We start from the raw sequence: 24641 nt of genomic DNA, 5'->3' as shown, positions 1-24641 counted from the left end.
GAGCCTTTAGAGATTTGATGCACGTGACACAGTGCTCACCGGATTCGGAGTTCGGCAGCAACGCGTCTCTTGTTGACACACACCTCTGAGTCCTGACAGGTCTTTGTTCTCCGTTGACGATGTCGAACACAATTGCTTTGTGAGTATGACGTCGTTTTATTTCCTGAAAGCTTGCTAAGCTCTCTTTCGTCTCTAGGTACCCGTTGTCGAACTTTACCTTCAGGTTTGTTTAGAACATACAAGGTGTCATGACTAGCGCTGACGCTAATTGTCAGCACAAAAGAGGCCCAACCGGAAGAAGATCCATCCGTTGCTGCCCGTTTGCAGCGACTACAAAACAATTATGAAGACTTCGGCATGCGTCGCACAGTCGAAGGCGTTCTTGTCGTACACGACCACGGCCACCCGCACATTCTCATGCTGCAAATCGCAAACGCTTTCTTCAAATTGTATGCCCTTCGCATATAAAATTGTTGTTCGGGATTCTTGACTTGCTTACTTGCTTACTTGGCGTGTAGACCAGGTGACTACTTGAAACCGGGAGAAGACGAGATCGAAGGCTTGAAGCGGAGACTTGACGAGCGCTTAGCGCCGCCCTCCGAGTCACGACAATTCAACACGACCCACGGTATAGACAATGACTGGGAAATAGGTGACTGTCTTGCGCAATGGTGGAGACCAAATTTCGAAACTTTCATGGTACGTGCCATACATATCTAGCATCGAACTTTTTTTTTTTGGCTTGGACTTATCAACGTCCGCTTTCACAGTACCCGTTTATACCCGCGCACATCACGAAGCCGAAGGAATGTAAGAAGCTCTTCCTTGTTCAGATGCCGGAGAAAAGTTAGTTTTCATTTAAGTGCTAGTTCGGGAGACGTTATTGACGAGAGGATTTCCTTTTTCAGAGGTCCTTGCCGTACCGAAGAACATGAAGTTACTTGCAATTCCGCTGTTCGAGCTGTATGATAATGCCGCACGGTACGTCGTGATTTTTTTGGCCCAATTAACTCTGATTTATTTTACTCGCTATAGTTATGGTCCACAGCTGTCTGCGATTCCTCATCTGCTTTCTCGGTGCGTCGAAAACTTTCAATAATAGAGAATTATGACTTATTTTTTGCGGCAGATACAATTTCATTTATCAATAGAGCTGCCTTGCCTTCAATTCCTCCCGCTGTATATTATAGGACTCCTCGCGTATTCGAAAAATAATTACCGTTGCCACGCAGATGGCCTGATGGCTCGTTCCAATCACAGGAGGCAAAATCCCATTTTGAGACCTAGGAATTTATTACAAAATTTGAAAGCTACTACCTGATTGGCTGGAAATACATTCTGAAACAAATGTTCCACACCTCAGAATAGGTTTCTGCCTCCTGTGAATGCATATGCAACGAAATTACATTGGTATATGTCGCACGTTCTTTAAGTCTTCTACACAAATTACCTGCCAAGGAAAGCTCCTTACGGACAAAGACGCACGAAGAACATCGGACTAGGCTCTGCCACATTTACACTCACCCTGACTACCAAAACGCCACTTATTCCCATAAGTTTCTGTTCGGCGTCCTTCGGACTTTGCTTCAATGCTTTTCTCTGTTTCTCAAACCTCAAAAGGGTGATAACCCCACTAATTCCGCAATGTAGACAGGGAAAAAAAAAGGAAGTCATGGGTCTGGCAGAAATGTGGAACCACACGAAGCGCTCTGACTTCTGTGACTCTGAGTGGCATGCTTCACGCGCCCCAACCGGGCTTTGTAAATTTCCAGTTGGCAGTGATATACTGATAGGCAGGGAGGGCTTCTTCCTCTTCTCAAATATGCAAGTGGTTTCCTTCCATGTCGAAGTCTTTGGCTACCCCGCATCGGTCCTCGGCTTTTCTATTTCACTCATTAATATTAGTGAGGTGTTCAATTATTCTCAGTAACTCACAGTACGAAGTGGTCCGATATAGTCTGATACCCAACTCTTGTTACGCTGCCTACTACTCCTACTTCCAAAATATAAAATATGCAGTCGCTTCTCCTGTATAGAAGTCTGCAGCTACCCCACTTCTGCTTTCCATTTCTTAATAAAAATTCCCCAGTCTCACCACTTTCTCATGAGTAGGTGAGGTGCTGAGTAACTTGTGATAGGATAAGAAGTAGTCTGATTCTGATGTGTCTGAAGAATCAGAGGTACTGTAACAAACGTAAAAATAAAATAAAAATCTTTTCCTATCTGGTAATTTACGAGAAGTGAAGTTCTAGGACTATTTAGAGATGGTTCTTGTTGGTTTCTATTACCTCTAAAGACTTTTGAGATACTGCTTTTGTTATTTTTTTATTTTTATTTTTATTTTGCTTTGCTTCTTTCGGGGGGAGAGGTTTCGTAAGTCTCTAAGAATTGCTCAGAACACGTCGAGCGGTAGGTCGTTTTCTTAGTAGTCTAACCTCCCGGCATTGATGGGTTAATTGTCATTCTGAGCTTCCGAGTAAGATTCAGAAAGAATGTGTATTGAAATCGCACAGAAAACGGGAGCGCAACAGAGACAACATGTATGTGCAGATTAGGGGCAGCTGGGGTATACATGTAAACACTTGGTGTAAAGCTGAAATGTATTATGTATATTGCCGAGAGTTAGAGTCAGGTCATGTAAGTCGTCAATTCGTCAAGAAAAAGAAAAGGTGGGGGGGGAGGTGAAAGTAGAATCTAACCTCACAAAAGCAAAGTCGAGCTAGAACAACGGGTTACCCAAGGTCCAAAACCAACCCAGGTATACTCCGGACATCTAGAAATTAGAATAACACATGTCTAACCTCTGACCCTCTAACACGAACATCCACCTCCATCACTCGACGACGAGTCCGCATTAAGATCGATATTACCCGGCATCGTATTATTCGTATTATTATTGTTGCCCCCTCCTTTGAGGATAGCGTTCCGATCGGGCGTAACGTTACTAACAGGCGCCCAAAGTTCAGGAGTATCAAGTATACGTTCAACGACGTCTGTAAAGGCTTCGCGGACACCGACGGCTGTCTTGGCGGATGCTTCGACGAATAGGGAGCCCATGCGTTGGGCGAAGGCGGCGCCTTCGCTGGTGGGTACTTGTCTTGAGAATTCCTATTTCAGACGTAAAAGGTATGTGTGAATTGTAAAATGTGATGGTCAGAAGGATACTGAATTTGGATTTAGTGGATGGGGGGGAAAGGACGGACCTTGTCAACTTTGTTCCCTACGAGGATCTTGACTACTGAATCAGAGACGTAAGTTCCTAGTTCGGAGTACCACCGGGGAAGCGCGGCGAATGACTCGCGATTCGCTACGTCGTACACTGTTATCAATATCAATATGGTAATTAGCACAACGTACTTATTACTTATTTCAAAAAAGGATTGATATTTACCGAGGATAATTCCTTGAGCTCCACGGTAATAAGATGAAGTTATAGTTCGAAACCTCTCCTGTCCAGCAGTGTCCTTGAATCGAATTCACGTCAGTCGGCTTCAACACGAAACACGAAACCCCAAGACCAAGAAGTATAAGAAGTGCATACCCATATACTCAATTTGACCTTCTTCCCATTGATCTCCATCTTGTGCACACGAAAGTCGACTCCGATAGTCGCGCTAGCCTCGTCTTCTGGAAGCCATTGCTCATCTGAGAAGCGGAGTAGTAAGCTACTCTTCCCGACACTCGAGTTTCCTATGAGTAGTAGCTTGACGTTTATAGGTGAGGAGTCGGATGTCGTTCTCTTTGGTGCCTTGGGCGGCATAACTGCAGGAGTTGGTTAAGAGTGAGTGAGGTCCTGAGGAGCTTGTGTTAAGCACGCGTCGTCATTGGAGAGAGAGAGTCCCGTGATATAATTATGTCAGCATGCCGTGAACCTCATGAAAGACTCCGAGTCCGTCTTCTCGTCTTCTGTTTTGAAAGTGCTTAGTATGAAGTGAGAAAGTGTGCATTGACCTTCTCCCACAACCGCCCGCCAGCCCCTAGTCTCCGTGTCTCGAACTCTCGAACGAGCAAGATTTTCATTGGTCACTAGTAATTGAATTGCTTCCATCGGATGGTCATGCGAGAATTTGGACCCAGAATTGTGCACCGATGGCGTGCTCAAATGAAACCTTTTTTCGTTCTCTCTCTCATCTTGACGGTCCTACAAAAGGCGCGTTAAATCGGATTGCTATCGGTATCGGGATTCCACATCCACATCCCCTTAGCCCTTCCTCCAGTAACTGCTCTAAGTCTGTCGTGAACGAAGACACCGAGAACCATGGCTGAAGAACAACGCTTCTACAAGTATGTTTATCTCTTCTCGTGACAGTTAGGCTTTCATTAATGAGGGTCGAAGGGAACCCGAGTTTGATACTCTCCAGATACATGCTGGTCAATTCCCGGACCAGGCGACGCTCGCTCGTGCTCCGCCCATATACGCGACTTCCAGCTACGTGTTTAATAACACTCAACATGCTGCAGACCTCTTTGGTCTGAAAGCTTTTGGTATGTCTTATCTTTGCTTTGTCTTGTATCTTACGCTCATGCTAACAATGGTTCTGAAGGCAATATTTATTCACGCATTGGAAACCCAACCGTTGACGTATTCGAGAAACGTATAGCTGCACTTGAGGGCGGTGTCGCAGCAGTCGCAGCATCAAGTGGGCACGCTGCCCAGTTCATGGCAATCTCTACGATCGCAGGAACAGGGGACAACATTGTCTCAACTTCATATCTGTATGGAGGGGTGAGTATATGCTTATGAATCAGCACGCAGGAAACGACATTCACACAACTTTTTTTTCGCGCAGTCTTACAACCAGCTAAAAGTGTACTTGAAGAAGTACGGCATAACAGTCAAGTTTGTCCCAGGCGACAAACCCGAGACGTACGCAGCTGCCATAGACGATAAGACAAAAGCTCTCTACGTAGAGAGTATCGGGAATCCTAAGTATAATATCGCACCACTACCTGAGTTGGCTAAGGTAGCGCACGATCACGGAATTCCTTTGATCGTAGATAACAGTGAGTGGAAGTTGTAAATTTTTTGTCCTGTTTCCATTTGGTTAAAGGTTCTTCATTGCAGCCTTCGGGATGGGAGGTATGGCTATTCTTGATACAGCTTCTCGAAGTGCAGAAGCTCAATTTCTTCACAGGGTACCTAGTCCGGCCGATCGATCACGGTGCAGACATCGTCGTACACAGCGCAACAAAATGGATTAACGGTAAGTAACCTACTCATCAAACAAACAACACAAACAATACAAGAAACTAAATTGAGACTTTCAACAGGCCACGGCAACACAATAGCCGGCGTAGTCGTCGACGCCGGAAAGTTCGACTGGACGAAATCCGGTCGTTTCCCATCCTTCACAGAACCCGCAGAGGGGTACCACGGTATGAAGTTCCACGAAACGTTCGGCGCAGCTGCTTTCGCTATCAAGCTTCGGGTGGAAATCTTACGTGACCTCGGAGCGACGATGAACCCCTTTTCCGCGTTCTTGTGTCTTACAGGTGTCGAGACACTTGCATTAAGAGCGGAAAGGCATTGTGATAACGCCCTAGCCTTAGCACAGTGGCTTGAATCCCACCCAAGGGTTGCCTGGGTCCAATACCCTGGGTTGGAGAGCCATGATTATCACCAAGAAGCAAAACGATTGCTCAGACCGAATTTATATGGCGGGGTATTGAATTTCGGTGTGAAGGGAGGAGCGAAGGAAGGGAGAGGTGTATGTGATGCGTTGAGATTGGCGAGTAATTTGGCGAATGTTGGGGATGCGAAGACGCTTGTGATTCATCCTGCTACGACTACGCATCAGCAGTTGAGTGATGAGGAGCAGGTTTCGGCGGGTGTTACGCCTGATCTTATTAGGGTGCGTCTTTGCCATTGTCATTTCTTCTTCCTTTCTATTTTTCTATTTTTCTATATTGTCTGGTGAAGGATGTGGTACTGACCTTGGATGACAGATATCAGTGGGAATAGAACACATCTCGGATATCATCGCAGATTTCAGCCATGCGTTGGAAGTAGCTATCCCGGAGGAAAACATAAAGCAGTAAAACCTCATTTTTTCATTGACCATTGGTAAGTTAAATATTAAAGAGGAAGTAGAAGTGGAGGGAGTCGACTTGTACGTATAAATATCACTTTTTGATGAATTTCATCCCTGGTTTTTTCCGTAGCGGTTCGTTTTGTTTTGATCGTTTGTCGGCGCGCTGCAACTTTGGCATCAAGGGGTTTATGCCATGTGAACCGGCCCCGCTATGCGCGTCGTATCACAAGACCGTTAAAATCCGTTTGGCGGACCGTGTTCAAGTTACGCGACAATCTCTTCTGTATCAAGTGTAAATCCCATGACGCACTTCCGGTATCTTCAAGATTGCTTTAAGGCTGCTGCTGCATATGTTGATGATGATGAGTTCTTGCCTTCGTAGCGATAGTCAAGTACTCTGCTTAAATGAGGTCTACTACTGGTCTGCTTTCTCTGGGGTTTCTCATTTCTCTATCTCGCTTCTTGGTTTCTGCTGCTGGGAGTATAAGTATTCTAGGGAGATCTGTACTAGGAGAAGACCCGCAGACTGTTAATAGGCTGAATGGAGAGTCGTTCCAGCAGGATGCGTTGGTGACCTTTAATGGTGCGTCTCACCTACTCACCTTAAATCCCTTTCTCTAGACATGAAGACGGTATTTAATCTGGACGTTGGACGTAGGTTATCAATACGCAGCGTTTTACGATGCGAACACGTCGACGAACGCGTCGGTGAGGTATGTTTCTGTCGCGAGACGCGTCTTATCTACTACGAACTTGAAGAATTCGACGAATGCGGAGGAGGAGGGATGGGAGAAGTTGACATTGATGGATTATAACCAGACTTTGGATGATGGACATGATATGTGAGCTTTTTTAATGCACGTATAGTTTAGTAAAGAAATACTATTGACCGAGTTTGTCTTTTCTATTTCATTTCTGTCTTATTTTATCTTTTCGAATCGGGTCGATTTGAAGTATCTCGCTTGGAATCTCGCATACAGACGGCACGCTCCACCTTGGTTTCGACCAGCACGATGATAACCTGCATTATCGCATCACAAAACATGGTGTTGCGACGAACCCGCAAAATGTCACTTGGTCTGCGGGTATCTTCGGTGATGTTCTCGTACGTCCCAATTATCGTCATCCTTTTACAACTAACGCACAATATCTCATTATACCAAAAAATACTTCATAAATAGGATTACCTCCCAGGCCTAGAAACCCTAGACAAATCAGCGTACTTCATCAACATCACCTATCCGCGATTCTTATCGCTCCCCGCAGCTGCGAAAGCGGCCTCGCATTCGGAAGCGGATTTGTTATTGGAGTTGCGTGTAGGGAGGAGTGGGCTTGGAGATGATTGGTTGTATGCGTATGTACCGAATCAGGGGTGGACGGAGGTTGGGAAATATTTAGAGGTGTGTAGTGACTTCAACTGCTGGATTTTTACTATTGATTGATTGGGTTTTGTGGATCGAAGGGTGTGAATAGTGCGTTGTCCTGGCGTGATTTATGGATGATTTCGGGGCTGATACAATATAGACAATGCGTACATTAATGGTCTCGATTTTGATGGACGGGGAGCATTACACGTATCATGGTGAGCCATTTCTGAAGAGATTGAAAGTGTATAAGATGATGCGCTACCAGGACGTACCGCGATTACATTAACGATACAGGCCAGGACGTTGCTGTAGAGGCAGGTCCGAACGGCCCAGAAAATGCAAGTCTATACCCGATTATGGATTGCAATGCGACAGCTAACCGGCATTGAAGAATCATGACATGGACTACGCGCTGAGCTACGACCTCGGGAAAACATGGCAGAACAATTGGAATCAGACAATCGCGAATCTTTCGGAGAAATGGCCGATTTATCCTTCGGCGGCAGGTATCACTATATTCAGTATCCCAAAATATGGGTGGGTTGATTAGATTCATTGCATTAAATACGGGACTAACACGAATATTGCTATCATGAAGCGGAATACTCAACCAAGAAGCCCAAACAATCGATAGCGAAGGCCGTCTTCACGTCCTTAACCGCGAAAACATAACAGGCATCGAACAATGGTACCACTACTGGCGTAGCACAACAGCACACTGGACACGCACGCCATTCCCACTCCCATCCCAACTAAACCCACCAAGCGCGAATAACATCACAGGTACACCAACCGTCATCGGGAAACGTGGAAAGCTCATCTCACGCGGATCCTCGCTACTCGCTCTCCTTCCTTCGAACGCAGCGAACTCGAGAGCGTTAAGTATACTTGCGAGTACTGCGCAGGGACATTTTCGAGATTGGAGAGTTGTATGGGAGGTGGAAGAGGGGTGCGTGGCTGAGCCGCTTTTTGATCGATATAGGTTGGTTACGGCTGAGGAAGGTGGGGATGGCGATGGAGCGTTGAGCTTGTTCCTTGTTAATGGGACGAGTGTGGAGATTTTGGACCTTGATTTGAGTGGACTTTGATACGGAATTACTCTCGTGTACGACCACTGCATAGAAATGAAAATGAATCAAGACATGATATACCATTAATGAAGGAGCATGCATCTAGACTTTCCGCTCCATCTGTATCGTATATTGAGTACTATTTCAGATAAGTATATATACTTGCAAATTGTGTTAATGTTGCATTAGCTACTTTCACAGCAATGGTCCTTACAATTAAGAAACGACATATGTATATTCTGCACAGGAACAAGAATTGGTGTAAGATAGGCAAAGCAGTACATAGAGCAATTTGCAAGACTACAGATGCATGACCAGAGGATGGGTATTTAGTACACGAAATGCAGTTTGCTAGCAACGTTGAAATACACGTGTGACACACATAAACCATGACTGGTCTAACTGGTCCAACTTGGCTCAAAGGGGTCCATTGTCTCTAGGAGCCTCATTAGGAAGAGTTGGTGAATTCTCTAATCCAGTTGCCTCTGTTGTATGAACTGTTGTGTGAAACACAGATTCCTTGTGAGTATCAATCACAACGATAGGTACAATGTCAGGGGCATTATCTGTTAAGCAGTAATTTCAAGCATTCTTGTAAAAAATATAAGTAATGATAGATATAACTGACTCACCAGTCTTAGTACTATTAGCTATTACATTTTCTCTTACAACAGAGAATAGTTCAGCCCTCTGCTCTTCTATAGGACTTTGTACTAGAGAGATACACTGGCCTAGAATATGTTCTAGAGTTATATGCTAGAGGATTCAGTAATACAGACAGTATACCTGACTCAGGGTTATTATTTTCTGATGATTTGTGGCCAATATTTGACCTACACCATTCTAGTATTATTTGGTACTATACTGTACAAATGGTATATCCTTCTTTTATCTTCAGAACCAAGTATGGAAATACTTTGCAGATGTGTAAATATAGTAATAAACAAGTTAAAGGACCAGTCTTACTGTATATCCATGCTAGGACTATAACAGGAAGTACAATTATAGTAATCATAATATTAGATCCTTCCTCCTAAGAGACAATTTTTACTTTGTATCAGCAAGTTATTTCTCTAGTAAACTATTAAATACTTGCTAGTAGAAGGAGAAAGTTAGTAAGGAAGGAAAGTAAAGCTTCAAAATATGTTCCTATGGTTAACAACCATACATTACAAAAGCTATCAGTTTAAGAAGACACTAGACAGATAAATTTGGCTTGAAAGTAATGTAATGATTATAACAGATCTAAAGACTGAAAATTAATTAGTTATAGTAATTATAATATAGTACTAAGTATTATGCTTACCAGATATATTATAGTAATATTAAAAGAAAGAGACTCATTATAGCTAACAAAGTGCTAGAGACAAGCAAACAAAAGTACAGTGAGTTTGTAAACTGTGTACTTAAAGGATTAACTTTTAGGTTTGGACTGTTAGCCTAGCTAGTACTGATTTGTAGTATTAACACAGTAACACTTGATAGAAATACAGAAAATGTGACTAGATTCAGGTATGATTGAGATAAGAAGTGTTGGCTTAAGAACTGTCAGCTTTGTTGAATTACTGTATTATTGTTCTTTAGAATGCTAAAAAGTACTTAGTATAAAGTAAGTACTATACACTTTGTTTAGTAGTGTCAAAAAACTCTTTAAAGATGTCTTTAAGCTCATTAACTACTGGCTCAAGTATAATGTTAATATGAGCATTTACTATCACTGTACTATCCTCTTGTTTGTAGAGAAATACAGTAACTAGGTCTGGTGAGAGAATGTATACAATTTTAGTATAGTCTAATAACTCACAATGTATTAACTCTTTACTTTTCTCTGTCATGAAATCCTAGAATGTATAAGAATTTATTCAGAAAACTAGGTTATAGATTGACAAACCTTAAACCATTCAAAAGAGACATTCTGCTTATCTATTAAAATCTGATTTTCTAACTCAACTTGGTCTAATACATATATTAAAGTATAGTTATCTGAAGTACTTTTAATAAGAGTATTTATAGCTTTCTCAAGGTCTACAGAATATTCTTATAAATGTACTCAATAGAACACACAGTAAATCTTATTAATACATAATTTCCTATTAGTAGTTTATATTACTAAAAGAGCTTAAATTATAGAAAATAATTATAGTAATAGTTAACTTTCTATCTTTCACAACTGTGTTCTGAATCAAACAATAAATAGCTGTTACTTTCTGGATCTTTAACCCTGAGATCATCTAATGTATGTTGAAGTTGAAGATACTGTGAAATGGTTGTTAGACAATTATTCTGACATGACAAATGTCTTACTACATAGTAGTGAGTAGTATTGTATAATCTGCTTGAGTAATTAACAATGTATTATATTAAGGAGGGAAACCTCCTACTAAAGAAAACAGTAGGCATTAGGTGTTCTGAGTTCTTTGTACTAGTACTTCTTGTTAAGTGTCTTGTTCAGAGACACTAGTGTAACATTCAGATTTTAAAGAGCTTTATTTGGCAGAATAGAGAACACTCTAGAGTACATGTTTTGCTGGCTGGAAGATTGGTGTGATAAACAATCTAGTAAACACTAGTACTTTGTTCAGTATATTGTATTGTAAAATTATACAGACTTACAATGATGGGTACAAAGTATAGACATTGTAAAGATATTATGCTTAGCTGAGTAGTAATAGACAAAATGACTAGATGATAGTTGTTAGAAAGAGGAAGTGACTAGGAGTGAAGGACTTATATGATTCTGAGTTGACAGTACTGTTATCATAATACAATCTGATTGTATTCACATAAAAATCTTTTTACCATTATATGAAAGTGTACTTCTTTGATTTCTGATACAGTAAGGATTCATCTACTTGAGACCACTCTGCTTACACTCTAGCTAGCCTCTTACAATCTAATTCATGGTAGACAAAGGTTAATAATAGTAATACAAAGTCTAAGTTTGGTAGTACAATACTGTTACAATACTTGAGTTAGCTAAGATAATGTATAATTGCAGATCTCCTCTAATTGTAGACAAATTCAAATGTAGACAAGATTGATAATACTTACTACTTCTTCCCCTTCATTTCAAATATTTGTATACTTTATACATATTGTCACCTTTTAAGAGTATAGGAAGCTCTTGTTATGATTCTATCTTTATAAAAACAAATCTCAATCTCCTTACAGTTGCCTTGTTATCTGATTATTTGTGACAATCAGTACTATAAACATAAATGTACAGCTATATACTACAAACTCTATGTATTATTACTAAATATTTGAAAAAAGATAAGAGAAATAATGATTAGCCTACTTATTAATGCTAGAAAATTAGAGAGACAATAATGCCAGATTGTTTTCATTGTTCATATATGTTACTGTGTAAGATATTTGGCCCTATGTGAGATATTTGGCCCTGTGTAAGATATTTGGCAATATTTACTGATTTGACTCTGAATGAGTCTGTTTTGATAGAATAAGTATACTAGGATTGTTTGTATATAATTTTATTTCCCTAGTAACTGAAGGAGGATGTTACAATTCTCTACCCTTACACCTTCAGTTCTATAGGTTCTACACCCTTCTGTACTAGAACTCAGGACTTTTGTCTCTTAGGAGTACTGTTTATAGACTATATATAGGCTGACTCTCTCTATAACTCTTACTACTACCCCTCCTTACTTTATTATTCTGTTCCTTTGTCTACCCCTTCATTCTTTGTTCATTCTATAGTCTCCTACCCTTTGTCTATCCCTTCATTCTTTGTACATTTATCTTTAACCTTCCCTTCCTTCATTTCTTCATAACTTATCATTCTTAGTAACTTACTATTCTCTGAGTACTCTTGTATAGTTTAGTATATATAGGTATACAAGATCAGACTAGTTCTGTAGTCTTAATCTTGTTTACTCTAGATAGTTCTGTACTCTTAAGCTTACTCTATATACTCTACTCTTGTCTTACTCTCTCTCTCTGTCTGTTCTACAAGTTCTAACTATGTTCTAGTACTTACATTCTGTATTTCTGTTGTGTAGGATAGTTGTAGCCTAGGTCCTCTTACTAAGCCTTCAGGTCCCCTCTACACTGTTACTAACATTAGATTAAGACTATCTATTACTACCCTACAACTCTCCTACATTTCAGGCATTAGTACTCACTATTGTGTCAATCTCTTCTCTTTGTTCTAACCTTTTTACATTTTTAAATTTTAAACTTTCTAAACCCTTTTAAACTTTTGCCACTCTTCTTCTATTCATTACCCTTTTTAGTTTAGTGTTGATTCCTTTGTAGTGTAAACATGGACCCTTCTAAGCTAACTGTCACCCTTACTGTCCTACCAGATTAGTAGTTATAAGTAGACCTAGCTTAATACATACAGACCTCTATTTAAGAGACTTTTACTAACTATGTACCTCTAGCCCCTTTAGAACCTATTCTAATTGTTCCAGAAGTTGTAACCTATTCTAGAAATAAATTACATGTAGCCTGCCCTTCAGACTTTAATAGACAGTACTTTAAGAACTTCTAACACTAAGTCAAACTATATGTAGCTACTACTTTGACCAATCTATCCTCAGATCTTAATTGTGTCCTATTTGTCCTCTCCTTTATAAAGGAAGGTAATATAGCCACCTGAGCCTAGAACTGGATTGAAGGTTATTAGATTAGAAGTCTAATCTGACTTTAGAACAATGAGTCATACTCAGAATTCATAAGGTAGCTTTGTACTTCCTTTATTAATCTAAACAAGAAGTATAATACACAGAACAAGCTTACATCTTTGTGACAGAGTAAACATTCTGCTAATACCTTCTTTTAGGAGTTTAATATCCTAGCCTAGAAGGTAGGATTCATACTTGGATTTAACAATGTTCTTATTAGAATACTTGAAAAAGCTCTTAACCTAAAACTAGTTAATAAGATTCTCAGAATAATACTAGAACTAATTACTTACACTAACTAGAAGACCTGTACTATTTCCTTTAACTAAGCTACAGCTTAGATACACTAAGTCTGTATAGAACACTTACACATATGTCTAACTCTGACAGTTCTAACTCCTTAGATTAATCTACTTATAATTTACAATCAATCTGTTCTGATAAACATTAGAGAAGCTCAAAAGTAAGGAGTATACTTTACCTGTAGAAAGTCAGGACACTAAATTAAGGACTGTCTACAGAAGTGACAGTATATCTGTTAGGTTATTAGAGTAATAATGAGTAATGAGTAGGATTTGTAGTAAGAAGCTGTTTTTACAAATTTGAAAGTCACCTTAGAACTTCTAGACTCTGACTATATACTCTAGGATTTTATAAAGGCTCAACAGTGAATGTAATACTAAAGGGCTATGACTCAGATTTTTTAACAGCCACTTTTGATTCAATAGACACTGTAGGATTAGAAGTAAATAAAGTAAGAAAAGTAGAAAAAGTAGAAAAAGTAGAAAAAGCAAATTAAGGAAATTATTTATTAAAAAGGAAAAAGTCAAAAACAAAAGTAGATAGCTCTCTTATTTCTTCTGATTCTTTTGATTCTTCTCTTCACACTTTATCTAAGTCTAAATCTACACAATCCAACCTACTACTTTTATATTCTAAGAACTTGAAACATTCAGAACACTACCTAGCCCTATTTACTACTTAGTAGTTTGTCTATAGTATTAAGCAGGAATAGTCTCAGCTGAGTTTGTAGTTGAGAACATAAGTCTGTCCTTGTTGAAAGAGAGAGGTTAATAAGGAAATGTCAGTGTATATACTTACCCTCTTAGATGATAAGACTATACAAGCTGTATGTTCTCTTTAGAACAAGTAGCAATTTATTAGAGAATGTTTCAGACACTAGCTCTAAGTCCCTGTCCTCTTAGCTCCCTTCTCAGGATCCTCTCAGATCTGAACAATGGCTTTAGTAGACAGTAAATACACTAGTTTGTGTATTAATAAGGCCTTTGTGTAGGAACACTATCTCCCTACTTAACATGTTCTACTTCTAATCCTAGTATACAATACAGACAGAACTCTAAACTAGAATAGTTAGATCACTGAGTTTGTTTAACTACAGATGACTATTTAGAATCATAAGGAAAGTATTAAGTTTAGAGTAACTAACCTTAGAAAAACAGATGTCTTTATTAAATTCAAATGGCTTAAGGCTTACAACCCTACTATTAACTAGTTAGAACAGACACTTGTATTCAATCAGTGTCTCAAGTCTTACAGCTACCTTATACTACTGTCTTAAGTAAATGTAAATACTTCTAATGTTACTAACAGTTCTAATAAAGGTGACTAGTTGTTCTTCTTTAACTAGGATAGATATGTGGACACATATTCTAGTCAAGGTAGAACAGTGTTAATCTAAAGGATTTCTAAGACAGAACTAGTTTAGAACCTACTTGGAACAACTCAACTCTAGAATGTACATAAACCTAGCCTGCTAGATTTTGTCTAAGAGTTCCCTAAAGTCTTTAGTAAAGAGGAATTTGATTAGCTTCCTGAATGTTGCCTCTAAAACTATACAATTGAGTTGACTAAAGGTTTCTAACCTAAGGATTGTAAGGTCTATCTACTCAACAGAGATAAGTAGAAAGTGCTTAATAAGTTTCTTTAGGAAAATCTTCAGAACAGTCAGATCCAACCCTTAAAATCCCTTATAGCCTCCCCTTTCTTCTTTGTCAAAAAGAAAGATAGGAAGCTCTACTTAGTCCAGAATTATTATTACCTTAATAAGTGTCCTGTTAAAAACAAGTATCTACTCCCTCTGATTCAAAAGCTTATTAATAAGACACATACATTCTAAGTCTTTACTAAGCTGAATGTTTGATAGGAATACAATAATATTTGGATTTAAGACAGAGATGAGTAGAAGACTGTGTTCTAAACTAATTACAAACTGTACAAACTGACTATAATGTTCTTCAGACTAACTAACTTACTTACAACATTCTAGTTATTCATGAATTACATCCTTATAGATCTGATTGACTCAGAGTATGTTAGTGTGTATCTGGACAACATTCTGATCTTTACCTAAACAGTTGAGTACTATTACTAACTAATCCAAGCAGTTCTATAGTAGCTCTAAGATAATAAACTGTTTCTCTAAGAAGTAAAGTATTCTTTTGTACAGGAGTCAGTAGATTATCTAGACTTTGTAATCAGTAGAGGAGAGGTCTGTATAAATCTAGCAAAGGTAACTACAGTTCAGAACTGGTTACAACCTTAGAACCTAAAACAAGTTTAAGTATTCCTTGAGTTTGTAAACTACTACTAATACTTTATTCAAGGCTTTAGTACTATTGTCTAACCCTTTCACAATCTTACTAGTAAGAATGTTCCTTAGTAATAGGGTGATCAGGAGTAGTCTGTGTTTGAGTCCCTTAAGTAGACTATTACTAGTAAGTCTGTATTAGTAGTTCTGACAGTTATAGACAAGTTCCAAGTTAAAGCTAACTCTTCCAACTATACAAATAGAGTAGTACTGTCCTAGTTTATTGACAGAAAGTAGTGTCTGATAGTGTTCTAATCAGAATCCCTCTCTACAACAGAACAGAACTACTCTATTTATAATAAGGAACTCCTTACAATTGTCTGTTCCTTAGAGGAGTAGTATTAATATCTCCTTAGTACTGTGTAAAAGTTTAAAATTTAGAGTGATCACCTTAATCTCTAATACTTTCAAGCACCTCAGAAGCTTAACTACTGTTAGGCCTACTAAATGTTAGAACTGTAGGACTACAACTTTGTACTAACTTACAAACTCAGAATACAAATGACAAAAGCTGATTTACTCTTAAGACAAGTAGGTTATAAAAGGGGGGAGAATAATAATAAAAATCTTGTTCTTCTAGACAATTCCTATTTTGTGTCTAAGACAATCTGAGAGATCTGACTCAAATCTAAGAATGTTGACTTTGTCACCTACATATAGTAAGCTTTAAGACATACACAAGACTGAGTTGTAGTAAAGTAGTTAGAGAAACAAGTTAGAGACTAGGAGAAGAATGAGGATAGACAAGTTTACTAGGAGGGCCAAATGTACATTCTAAAGGATTACAAACTGTAGGAGGACATTGTTTAAGCTTATTACAACAATCTGACTGTAGGACATTTAGACTAGTACAAAATGTAGGAACTCATTACTTAGAACTACTAGTAGTTAGGAATATAGAGGGAAATTCTAAAGTATGTAACTAGTTATAATACATACTAATAGACTAAGACCTATTAGACAAGGGTTCAGACTCCTCTACATCTGTATTAGATTCTAGATTACTCTTAGGAAGAAGTCTTAGTAAACCTGATTAGTAAGCTACCTGAGTCTTAGGGTTACAATACTATCTGTGTAATTGTCAACCAGTTCTCTAAGTAAGTCTACACAGTTCCAACCTAAACAGAACTCACTTTCAAAAGTATAGTACACATTTATTAGAATCACATTTTCTAGTTATACAGACTCTCTCAGAAGCTCATTCACAATTGTAGACTATAATTCAAGTCAAAATTCATATAGGACTTGTATGTGCTTCTTAGAATTTAAGGGAACCCCTCTACTATATATTACTTACAGACTAATAGTTAAACTGAGTGAGTCAATCAGGAGATCAAACTCTATCTTTAAATGTTTATTAATTATTAATAGTCAGATTAGTCTGAATAGTTAGCTCTGACAGAATTCATACATAATAACTAGTAACACTTTATAACAGGACAGTCTCTATTCTTTCTCAACTATAGAAGACATTTGTATTAGAGGATAGTTCTTAACCAGAACAGTAGTTCTGAATCTATAACAGACTTTGTAAAACAGATACACAAGACTAGAGAGGACACATAAGCTCTTTTAGAGAAGATAGTATAGGTTATAAAGTAGAACTATAATTAGAAGAGGTCTGTAGCTAAGGATTACCAGTCTAGTAACAAAGTTATACTAGAAGCTACTAATCTGACTATAAATTGTCTAATAAAGAAGTTGGACAACAAGCACTTCAAACCCTTTATTATTAAGAAGAAGGTTAGTACCTCTACCTATAAACTCTAACTTCTAGCAACTTAAAAGTACATACACCTAGTGTTTAACAAGGTTCTATTGTCTCAGTACTACAATCTAAGTTTTCCTTCACAATAAAGACTCCTACCACCTCTACTAGAACTTGTCAGTTTTAAACCAGAATACAAAGTAGAGTATGTAGTAAATGTTAAGCTAGTGTACAGAAAACTTAAGTTCCTTATTTACTAGAAAGGGTACTCAGTTAAAGAACATACTTGAGAACCTACTAAAGAATCTTACTCATACTACTAAAGTAATCTAAGACTTCTATCAACTTTATCCAGGTACTCTACACAAACTCTACCTTGTAGATTTCCAAGCTCTACTGTTCTGACTTATACCTAAACTACTAACTAAGCCTAATGTTTACTAATCAGGACAATTGATTTTAAAGGGGGGGAGGGTAATGTTACAATTCTCTACTCTTACACCTTCAGTTCTATAGGTTCTACACCCTTCTGTACTAGAACTCAGGACTTTTGTCTCTTAGGAGTACTGTTTATAGACTATATATAGGCTGACTCTCCTTATAACTCTTACTACTACCCCTCCTTACTTTATCATTCTGTTCCTTTGTCTACCCCTTCATTCTTTGTTTATTCTATAGTCTCCTACCCTTTATCTATCCTTTCATTCTTTGTACATTTATCTTTAACCTTCCCTTCCTTCATTTCTTTATAGCTCATTATTCTTAGTGGCTCACCATTCTCTAAGTACTCTTGTATAGTTTAGTATATATAGGTATACAAGATCAGACTAGTCTAGTAGTCTTGATCTTATCTACTCTAGGTAGTTCTGTACTCTTAGACTTACTCTATATACTCTACTCTTGTCTTACTCTTACTCTCTGTCTGTTCTACAAGTTCTAACTATGTTATAGTACTTGTATTCTGTATTTCTGTTGTGTAGGATAGTTGTAGTCTGGATCCCCTTACTAAGCCTTCAGGTCCCCTCTACACTGTTACTGACAGAGGATACAAAGCTAACATAGTATCAAATATACTGTTATTACTAAAATGTACAGAGTCTGACAAGGCAATATATTTACATGTAGACTTTATAAGCAAATATAAGGATCTACAATATGTAAAAAATATATGTCTTAGTAGTAAATTCTAATACATTTTTGTGTTCAATTTGGTGATAGTACTGTACACTTTAGGTAGGACTATTATGTACAGTATTAAAGTGTATAGACCTGTGTTAGTAAAATGACACACACATGAGTCAGATAGTACAGAAGCTAGTTAAATGTAGGATATTCTATTTTCCAATTGTACTAATACACTAGCTACTGTTCTTCACACTGTCTATTAGGTTTGTTTCAAGTAGACTCTCTAAACATTACTATAACCTTAGAGGTTACACACATAACTTAGAACATAAATATATAAGAGTTATAGATAGCTACTTAGAATCTTATCTTTGTACTTTACTCCTGTACTTAGGTCAACCTCTCTAATCCTAGGTCTTTGCCTGTTCTGTTCCCTGAGTAAGGCTCTAACCTTACACTTTTTTTCAAACAATGTAAAATTTAAGGATTTTGCTACTCAATCTTATTTGTACTACTAGATTGTCAGCCCTACACTCAGTCAAGATTCTGCTACTCAAGAATGCTTGCCCCCTTATTATACTACTCTCTCAACACTTGTACAACCAAGCTTAGCAACCACTTAGACATTGTCCCTATCCTTAATGTTACTAATACAGAGTAGTACTCTACTACTCAAGAATATACTTTTGCTACACTACTCTGTCAACACACATACAACTATGGTAGAGAAGTACTGTAATAGAATACACAAAGAGATTGTCACTATAAGGCTTATTAGCCACCTAAACATTATTCACATCTTCAAGCATTTAACATTGTCAACAAAGAGTAACACATTCTCCTTACTCTAGAATACATTAAGGGCAGAATACTGTTTGACTATCTTGTAAACCATAGTTAATGACTGTCAGACAAGATACTGTACTACTTTAAGCAGATTATTCTTAGGTCTGTTTCTACTCATATGTCTCCTACTACTTGTTGTATGTTTGAGCCAGCTTTTACTCTATCTGAACACTGTCTAGAAACTAGCTATAGAATCTTACACAATACTAGTCCTCAGATTGTGTAAGAAGAACATTATCTTAGTACTACTACTAATATCTAGAGCTATAGTATAATTTGGATTACACAGATAACTGGCTACCTTCTACTTGATAACAAGAGTATTTAAGCTCTTCTTCTTGTCCTGTCTATCCACCTCCTACAGCCACCAACTAAGGCTGCTAATCTGATTTGTCACATACTTGTTATTAGTATCTACTTTCTGTATAACAATACTAACATACCTGAATACATCTTCCCTAAGACAGCTGATTTGATTTGTTGTATACTCATCTCTAACATTATTATACTGCCTGGTCCTATCATACTAAAGACACCTAATGTAATTTGTTACATACTCATTATTCATGTTGTAAGACATATTACTATACTTAAGATTCTTAGTCACTCATGTCTTAGTTACAAACTCACAATCTGTCTGACTCCTGTTTTGACATAGGCTTGCTAAGTATAGAGAACACACACTTGAAGAATATAGAATACAGACCTAAGAGAACACTGAATTGAACTGAACCAAACTGAATCAAGAACACTAAACTGAGAACACTGAACCAAGAACACAGGAGAACACAGAACCAAGAACACAGGAGAACACCAAACTGAGAACACTAGAGAACACTGAACTAAGAACATAGGAGAACACTAAACTAAGAACACAGGAGAACACTAAACTAAGAACACTGAACTAAGAACACAGGAGAACACTGAACCATGCTGCTCACTGTTTTCTTCCATACTAAGTCCCAATCCAATGTTTCCTTGTCCCTATTTCTGTTGCTCTAACAGGATACTAGTACTTGTCTCAATGTTACTATCTCTCTAGTATACATACAGACCTACTATTACTCTTACACACTCTGTTTTACCTACAAGCCTGCACATTATCCTTCTAGTGTATACACAGACCCTCTGTTACCTCTACACACTCTGTTTTGCCCACACACTAACACATTGTCCTTCCAGCATATACACAGACCTGTTGTGTTCTACATAGTCTGTTTTCACTCACACTGTCACCAGAACTCTCATCACCTCCAACACCCAGCCAGACAATTTTGTCAACCATGTCCAACTGCCAACTTCGCAACCTTACACTTGAGTCAGTGTTGCCTCCTCTACAGTCCAGTTTGTGTAAGAAACTTATTACATCTAGAAAAGGTTGAAAGAGTCAGACTAAGTATTCATTAATGTACTAAAGTCTTTAGTCTTCCCTGTACATCTTTATTAACAAGTCAAAGCCTTCCTAGACTTGTTACTATATACTCATCATCAATAGTCTTACTTGAGCTTGTGTCTGTCTCAGGAATACTGTTGCTACTGTTTCTGTTGAAGGTCCCTGTACATTTTCATTACTAATAAGTCAAAGTCTTACTACACTTGTGACTGTGTGTTCCTTATCAATGTTTCCTATCCTTTTTATTTCTTTCCCTTACCCCTTACCCCTTACCTTACCTTCTCTTTCTTTATGTGTAATCTTTTCCTTCCCTACCCCCCCTTTAATTTCTTTAGAGTAGGGAAGAGTGTAACCTCAGAGGTTACACACATGACTTAGAACATAGATATATAAGGGTTATAGATAGCTACTTAGGATCTTATCTTTGTACTTTGCTCCTGTACTTAGGTCAACCTCTCTAATCCCAGGTCTTTGCCCGTTCTGTTCCCTGAGTGAGGCTCTGGCCTTACAGTTGCAACCTGCAAGCAACCTCTGTTTGTCAGGTCACGCGACCATTAATCGCGCGTTGTGAGAAACTTGCCTAATATAGCCTGCCTTACGCGATCAACGGGCACCGCTCACCTCAAAACGGCACACCGAGCAGCAATAGGAGCCTACGCTCTCCTCCTCCCACCACCTCAACTGGTCGACAGACTGAGGGAAGGATAGCGATAACACTAACTTAACGAATCTTGGACACTTGCTTTCTCTTCATTATGCGTATATCAATAAGTGCTTCGCTCGTGGCGCTTGCCGTGACTGGTGCGCTCGCTCAGCTGCATGTCGGAAAGCCCGAGGGCCGCGTACGCAAGTCGCTCGGCTTTGGGCCTGATATTCCTCATGCCGTGTTCAATACCTCCCCGGAGCAGGCATTCCAGGGACTGTCTAGCCTTGATAAGCCCTTTGAGACTGCAGACGCGTTTGTGAAGCAGCTCCTTCGAAGAGACGGCCAGCCCAACGAAATGAGCGACTACGTGCTACGCGAAGACTCATATACTGATGATAATACTGGCGTTACACATGTGTACTTCCGCCAACGCATAAATGGTCTGGAGGTCTCTGACGGTCATATCAACGTGAACGTCAAGGATGGTGTCGTGATATCTTATGGAGATTCAGTAAGCTGTCTCCATTCTTATCTTAGGTATTGTTGCTAAGGGGCCATAGTTTTACCGCGGAATCGTCCCGGTACCCTATACGAGCCCTGCATTAGAGCAAGGTCTTGCAACTCCTTGGGAGACGAACTGCCATCACCTTGAGTCGGCTATGGACGGAGTCTTCCGAGAAGACCTCCGTACTTTAGGCGGCCAGAGCGGTCAAGTGCGCATGGGTAAACTCAGCGATATGAGTGAGCTTGCGCAGCGCCTCGAGCATTTGTACTCGACGAATTGCGGTGGCGTAGAACTGACAAGTAATCGTGTTGCGACCTTGCTCGCCGATAAACGAGGTGACTCGTGGAATGATCTAGGTTCGGCACGTGACGCTGTGCTCACGTTCATGCTTGCGGCTACCCCCGACGAGAATCTCCAGGAGGACATCTTGGCACGTTATGATCACTACCTCGAGGGCATATCGTCAACGTTTGACACTCATTTTCACTCTGACGGTACTATTCGAACTGTCGAGTCGCTGTCGAACGTACCAGATACTGTGAACGCTGTCAAGGCATATCATGCGTATGCGCAGGTACCAGACGGCGACCGTACGCTTCTCACTCTTGTATGGAAGATCGAAGCTGAGATGGCCGACAATTGGTACGAGGCGGCAGTTTCTGCTTATCGTCCCCACAAGATTGTCTCCGTCGTCGACTGGGCCTCAGATGCTGTGGTCGACCCCGCACACCTTGCACCAATTCCGAAGAAGCCCAAGGACGAAGAGCGTGCGGAGTTTGCAACATATAATGTCTTTTCATGGGGTATCAATGATCCTGAGGTTGGGAACCGGACGCATGAGAAGGAGAGTAGTGACAAACTTGCAAGTCCTCTCGGCTGGCACTCAATTCCGGCAGTGAACGACCCGAAGTCTGTAGGCCGTGGTCACGGAAAGGTTACTATCAACAACTACACTACGACTTGGGGCAATAATGTATTCGCGCATGAGAACTGGGAAGGCCGAAACAACTGGGAGGACAACTACCGCCCTGACACTGGCCTGGATCTAAAGTTTAACTTCACTTATGACCCGAAAGAGAGAGATAGCTCCGAATCGCTTGCCGAGGCTAAGAAATACATCAACGCGACGGTCACGCAGCTCTTCTATACTGTCAACCTCGTTCATGACTTGTTCTACCGATATGGCTTTGACGAGAAGTCTGGTAACTTCCAACAGCATAACTTCGGACGTGGTGGACGCGAGGGTGACGCTGTGATTGCGAATGCGCAGGATGGTAGTGGGTACAACAACGCGAACTTCATGACTCCGCCTGACGGTCAGAATGGTCGTTGCCGCATGTATCTCTGGAATACCGCGCAACCGTACCGCGATGGTGACCTTGAAGCGGGCATCGTTATTCATGAGTTGTGCCATGGTTTGAGCACTCGTCTTACTGGTGGACCAATGAATTCTGGGTGCCTTGGTTGGGGAGAGAGTGGGGGAATGGGTGAGGGCTGGGGTGGTAAGTTTCTGGTACTTTTTGGCTAAGACGTTTCCTTGATTTTCATACTCATTTCTTAGATTTCTTCGCGACCGTCATCAGGAGCACAGCTACATACTCTGACTACACGATGGGTGCATGGGCCGCAAATCGTGCGGGTGGTATTCGTACATACCCCTACTCACTGGTAAGTCGATACCGTAACTTTTTAAATTTCCACAACTGACCGTCCTTCACTCAGAACATGACAATCAACCCAACGACCTACAAGACCGTCGACAAATACTGGGAAGTCCACAGCATCGGCCAAGCATGGGCCCAATTCCTCTGGGTTGTTGCACAGAAGTTCGTTGACAAGTACGGTTTCTCGGACTCGCTCTTCCCGCCTCTCCCGCTTGACAATGGTACGATTCCGGAGGGCGACTTCTACCGCCCTGCAGAGTTCGATGCAATGGGTAGGAAGAAGCCGCTCGTGCCGAAGCACGGGAACTCGCTCATCACTCAGTACGTTTCCTCCTTCCTTTCCTACAATCTACACTTTTCTGCAATCTACACTTTTCTGGATCGGTCTGACAAGCGATGTGATAATGTAGACTCGTCATCAACGGGATGAAGTTACAGAAATGCATGCCAGGTTTCTTGGACGCTCGTGATGCGATCATCCAAGCCGACCAAGTCCTTACCGGTGGTGAGAACTATTGCTTACTCTGGGAGGGCTTCAGTGAACGTGGACTTGGACCGAATGCACGTGTTGATGGGCGTACACCTTGGGGTGGAGGAATCCGAACTAACGTAAATATCCTTTCACCTTCCACTTCGAACAGCGCGAACGCGTATTGATAATTCTCGAATAATTTTTTTAGGACTTCGAAGTCCCGTCAGCATGCAAGGAGGGCGGCGTACCCGATACGCCTGACGATGGCGAAGATGACGAGGAAGAGTTCGTCCTCGTTGACTTTGTCGATTTTGCCCTCAGCCATTAGCTCCCATCACTGAGCTAGCGCATCCATCTAGACTATAACTACATAGATTGGTTTAACTCAGTAACACTAACACAGGCCTATGCTACGCGGTGGCGATATGTTTCATTTTAGTCATTCATTTTTCTATGCTGTCTTGTATAGTATACTGACTGTCTGTCGTTTTTGCTTTGCAATCTACATAACCTATACGAACCTGTCTGAAGTAGAATTTTGAGCTTGAGGCTTTGAGTG

The 24641-nt window shown here is 40.0% G+C and overlaps 5 protein-coding genes across 5 annotated transcripts; 4 read left to right on the top strand and 1 right to left on the bottom strand.

Moving 5' to 3' along the window:
- The first annotated feature begins 100 nt into the window (after positions 1-100).
- Positions 101-1277, top strand: FOMMEDRAFT_22195 (cleavage and polyadenylation specific factor 5). The gene is made up of 8 exons (XM_007269074.1): positions 101-139; positions 197-223; positions 276-449; positions 519-699; positions 771-846; positions 909-981; positions 1036-1077; positions 1130-1277. The coding sequence occupies exons 1-8, from the start codon at positions 120-122 to the stop codon at positions 1149-1151; spliced, it is 615 nt and encodes a 204-aa protein (XP_007269136.1). The 5' UTR covers positions 101-119; the 3' UTR covers positions 1152-1277.
- A 1278-nt stretch (positions 1278-2555) lies between these two features.
- On the bottom strand, positions 2556-3760 carry FOMMEDRAFT_111911 (ras-domain-containing protein; the record flags this gene model as incomplete). The annotated part of the gene is made up of 4 exons (XM_007269073.1): positions 2556-3108; positions 3204-3319; positions 3392-3464; positions 3542-3760. 4 exons carry the CDS (start codon positions 3758-3760, stop codon positions 2812-2814), a joined length of 705 nt encoding a protein of 234 aa, XP_007269135.1. The 3' UTR covers positions 2556-2811.
- A 441-nt stretch (positions 3761-4201) lies between these two features.
- Positions 4202-6098, top strand: FOMMEDRAFT_22194 (O-acetylhomoserine ami). The gene is made up of 8 exons (XM_007269072.1): positions 4202-4284; positions 4337-4485; positions 4545-4726; positions 4791-5004; positions 5066-5080; positions 5136-5204; positions 5272-5852; positions 5947-6098. The coding sequence occupies exons 1-8, from the start codon at positions 4259-4261 to the stop codon at positions 6037-6039; spliced, it is 1329 nt and encodes a 442-aa protein (XP_007269134.1). The 5' UTR covers positions 4202-4258; the 3' UTR covers positions 6040-6098.
- Positions 6099-6437: 339 nt separating this feature from the next.
- FOMMEDRAFT_159034 (uncharacterized protein) lies at positions 6438-8487 on the top strand (the record flags this gene model as incomplete). The annotated part of the gene is made up of 9 exons (XM_007269071.1): positions 6438-6615; positions 6691-6874; positions 6987-7137; positions 7214-7432; positions 7495-7504; positions 7557-7614; positions 7665-7707; positions 7791-7936; positions 7998-8487. The coding sequence occupies 9 exons, from the start codon at positions 6438-6440 to the stop codon at positions 8485-8487; spliced, it is 1479 nt and encodes a 492-aa protein (XP_007269133.1).
- Positions 8488-21450: 12963 nt separating this feature from the next.
- Positions 21451-24604, top strand: FOMMEDRAFT_22193 (uncharacterized protein). The gene is made up of 6 exons (XM_007269070.1): positions 21451-21952; positions 22002-23448; positions 23508-23614; positions 23669-23931; positions 24021-24219; positions 24291-24604. Exons 1-6 carry the CDS (start codon positions 21551-21553, stop codon positions 24408-24410), a joined length of 2538 nt encoding a protein of 845 aa, XP_007269132.1. The 5' UTR covers positions 21451-21550; the 3' UTR covers positions 24411-24604.
- The last annotated feature ends 37 nt before the right edge of the window (positions 24605-24641 follow it).

This window comes from Fomitiporia mediterranea (genome assembly GCF_000271605.1).
Source record: "Fomitiporia mediterranea MF3/22 unplaced genomic scaffold FOMMEscaffold_9, whole genome shotgun sequence".
NCBI lineage: Eukaryota > Fungi > Basidiomycota > Agaricomycetes > Hymenochaetales > Hymenochaetaceae > Fomitiporia > Fomitiporia mediterranea.
Note: the sequence above shows the minus strand (reverse complement) of the source record. Positions and strands in the feature narration are given on the sequence as shown.

Coding starts and splice junctions, on each gene's coding strand:
- FOMMEDRAFT_22194 (XM_007269072.1), top strand. CDS start 4,259: ATGGCTGAAGAACAACGCTTCTACAA. Junction 4,727..4,790: donor CTTCATATCTGTATGGAGGG/GTGAGTATATGC, acceptor TTTTTCGCGCAG/TCTTACAACCAGCTAAAAGT. Junction 5,205..5,271: donor CGCAACAAAATGGATTAACG/GTAAGTAACCTA, acceptor GACTTTCAACAG/GCCACGGCAACACAATAGCC.
- FOMMEDRAFT_22193 (XM_007269070.1), top strand. CDS start 21,551: ATGCGTATATCAATAAGTGCTTCGCTCGTGGCGCTTGCCGTGACTGGT. Junction 23,449..23,507: donor AATGGGTGAGGGCTGGGGTG/GTAAGTTTCTGG, acceptor CTCATTTCTTAG/ATTTCTTCGCGACCGTCATC. Junction 23,932..24,020: donor GGGAACTCGCTCATCACTCA/GTACGTTTCCTC, acceptor GTGATAATGTAG/ACTCGTCATCAACGGGATGA.
- FOMMEDRAFT_22195 (XM_007269074.1), top strand. CDS start 120: ATGTCGAACACAATTGCTTT. Junction 140..196: donor ATGTCGAACACAATTGCTTT/GTGAGTATGACG, acceptor TTTCGTCTCTAG/GTACCCGTTGTCGAACTTTA. Junction 847..908: donor TGTTCAGATGCCGGAGAAAA/GTTAGTTTTCAT, acceptor TTCCTTTTTCAG/AGGTCCTTGCCGTACCGAAG.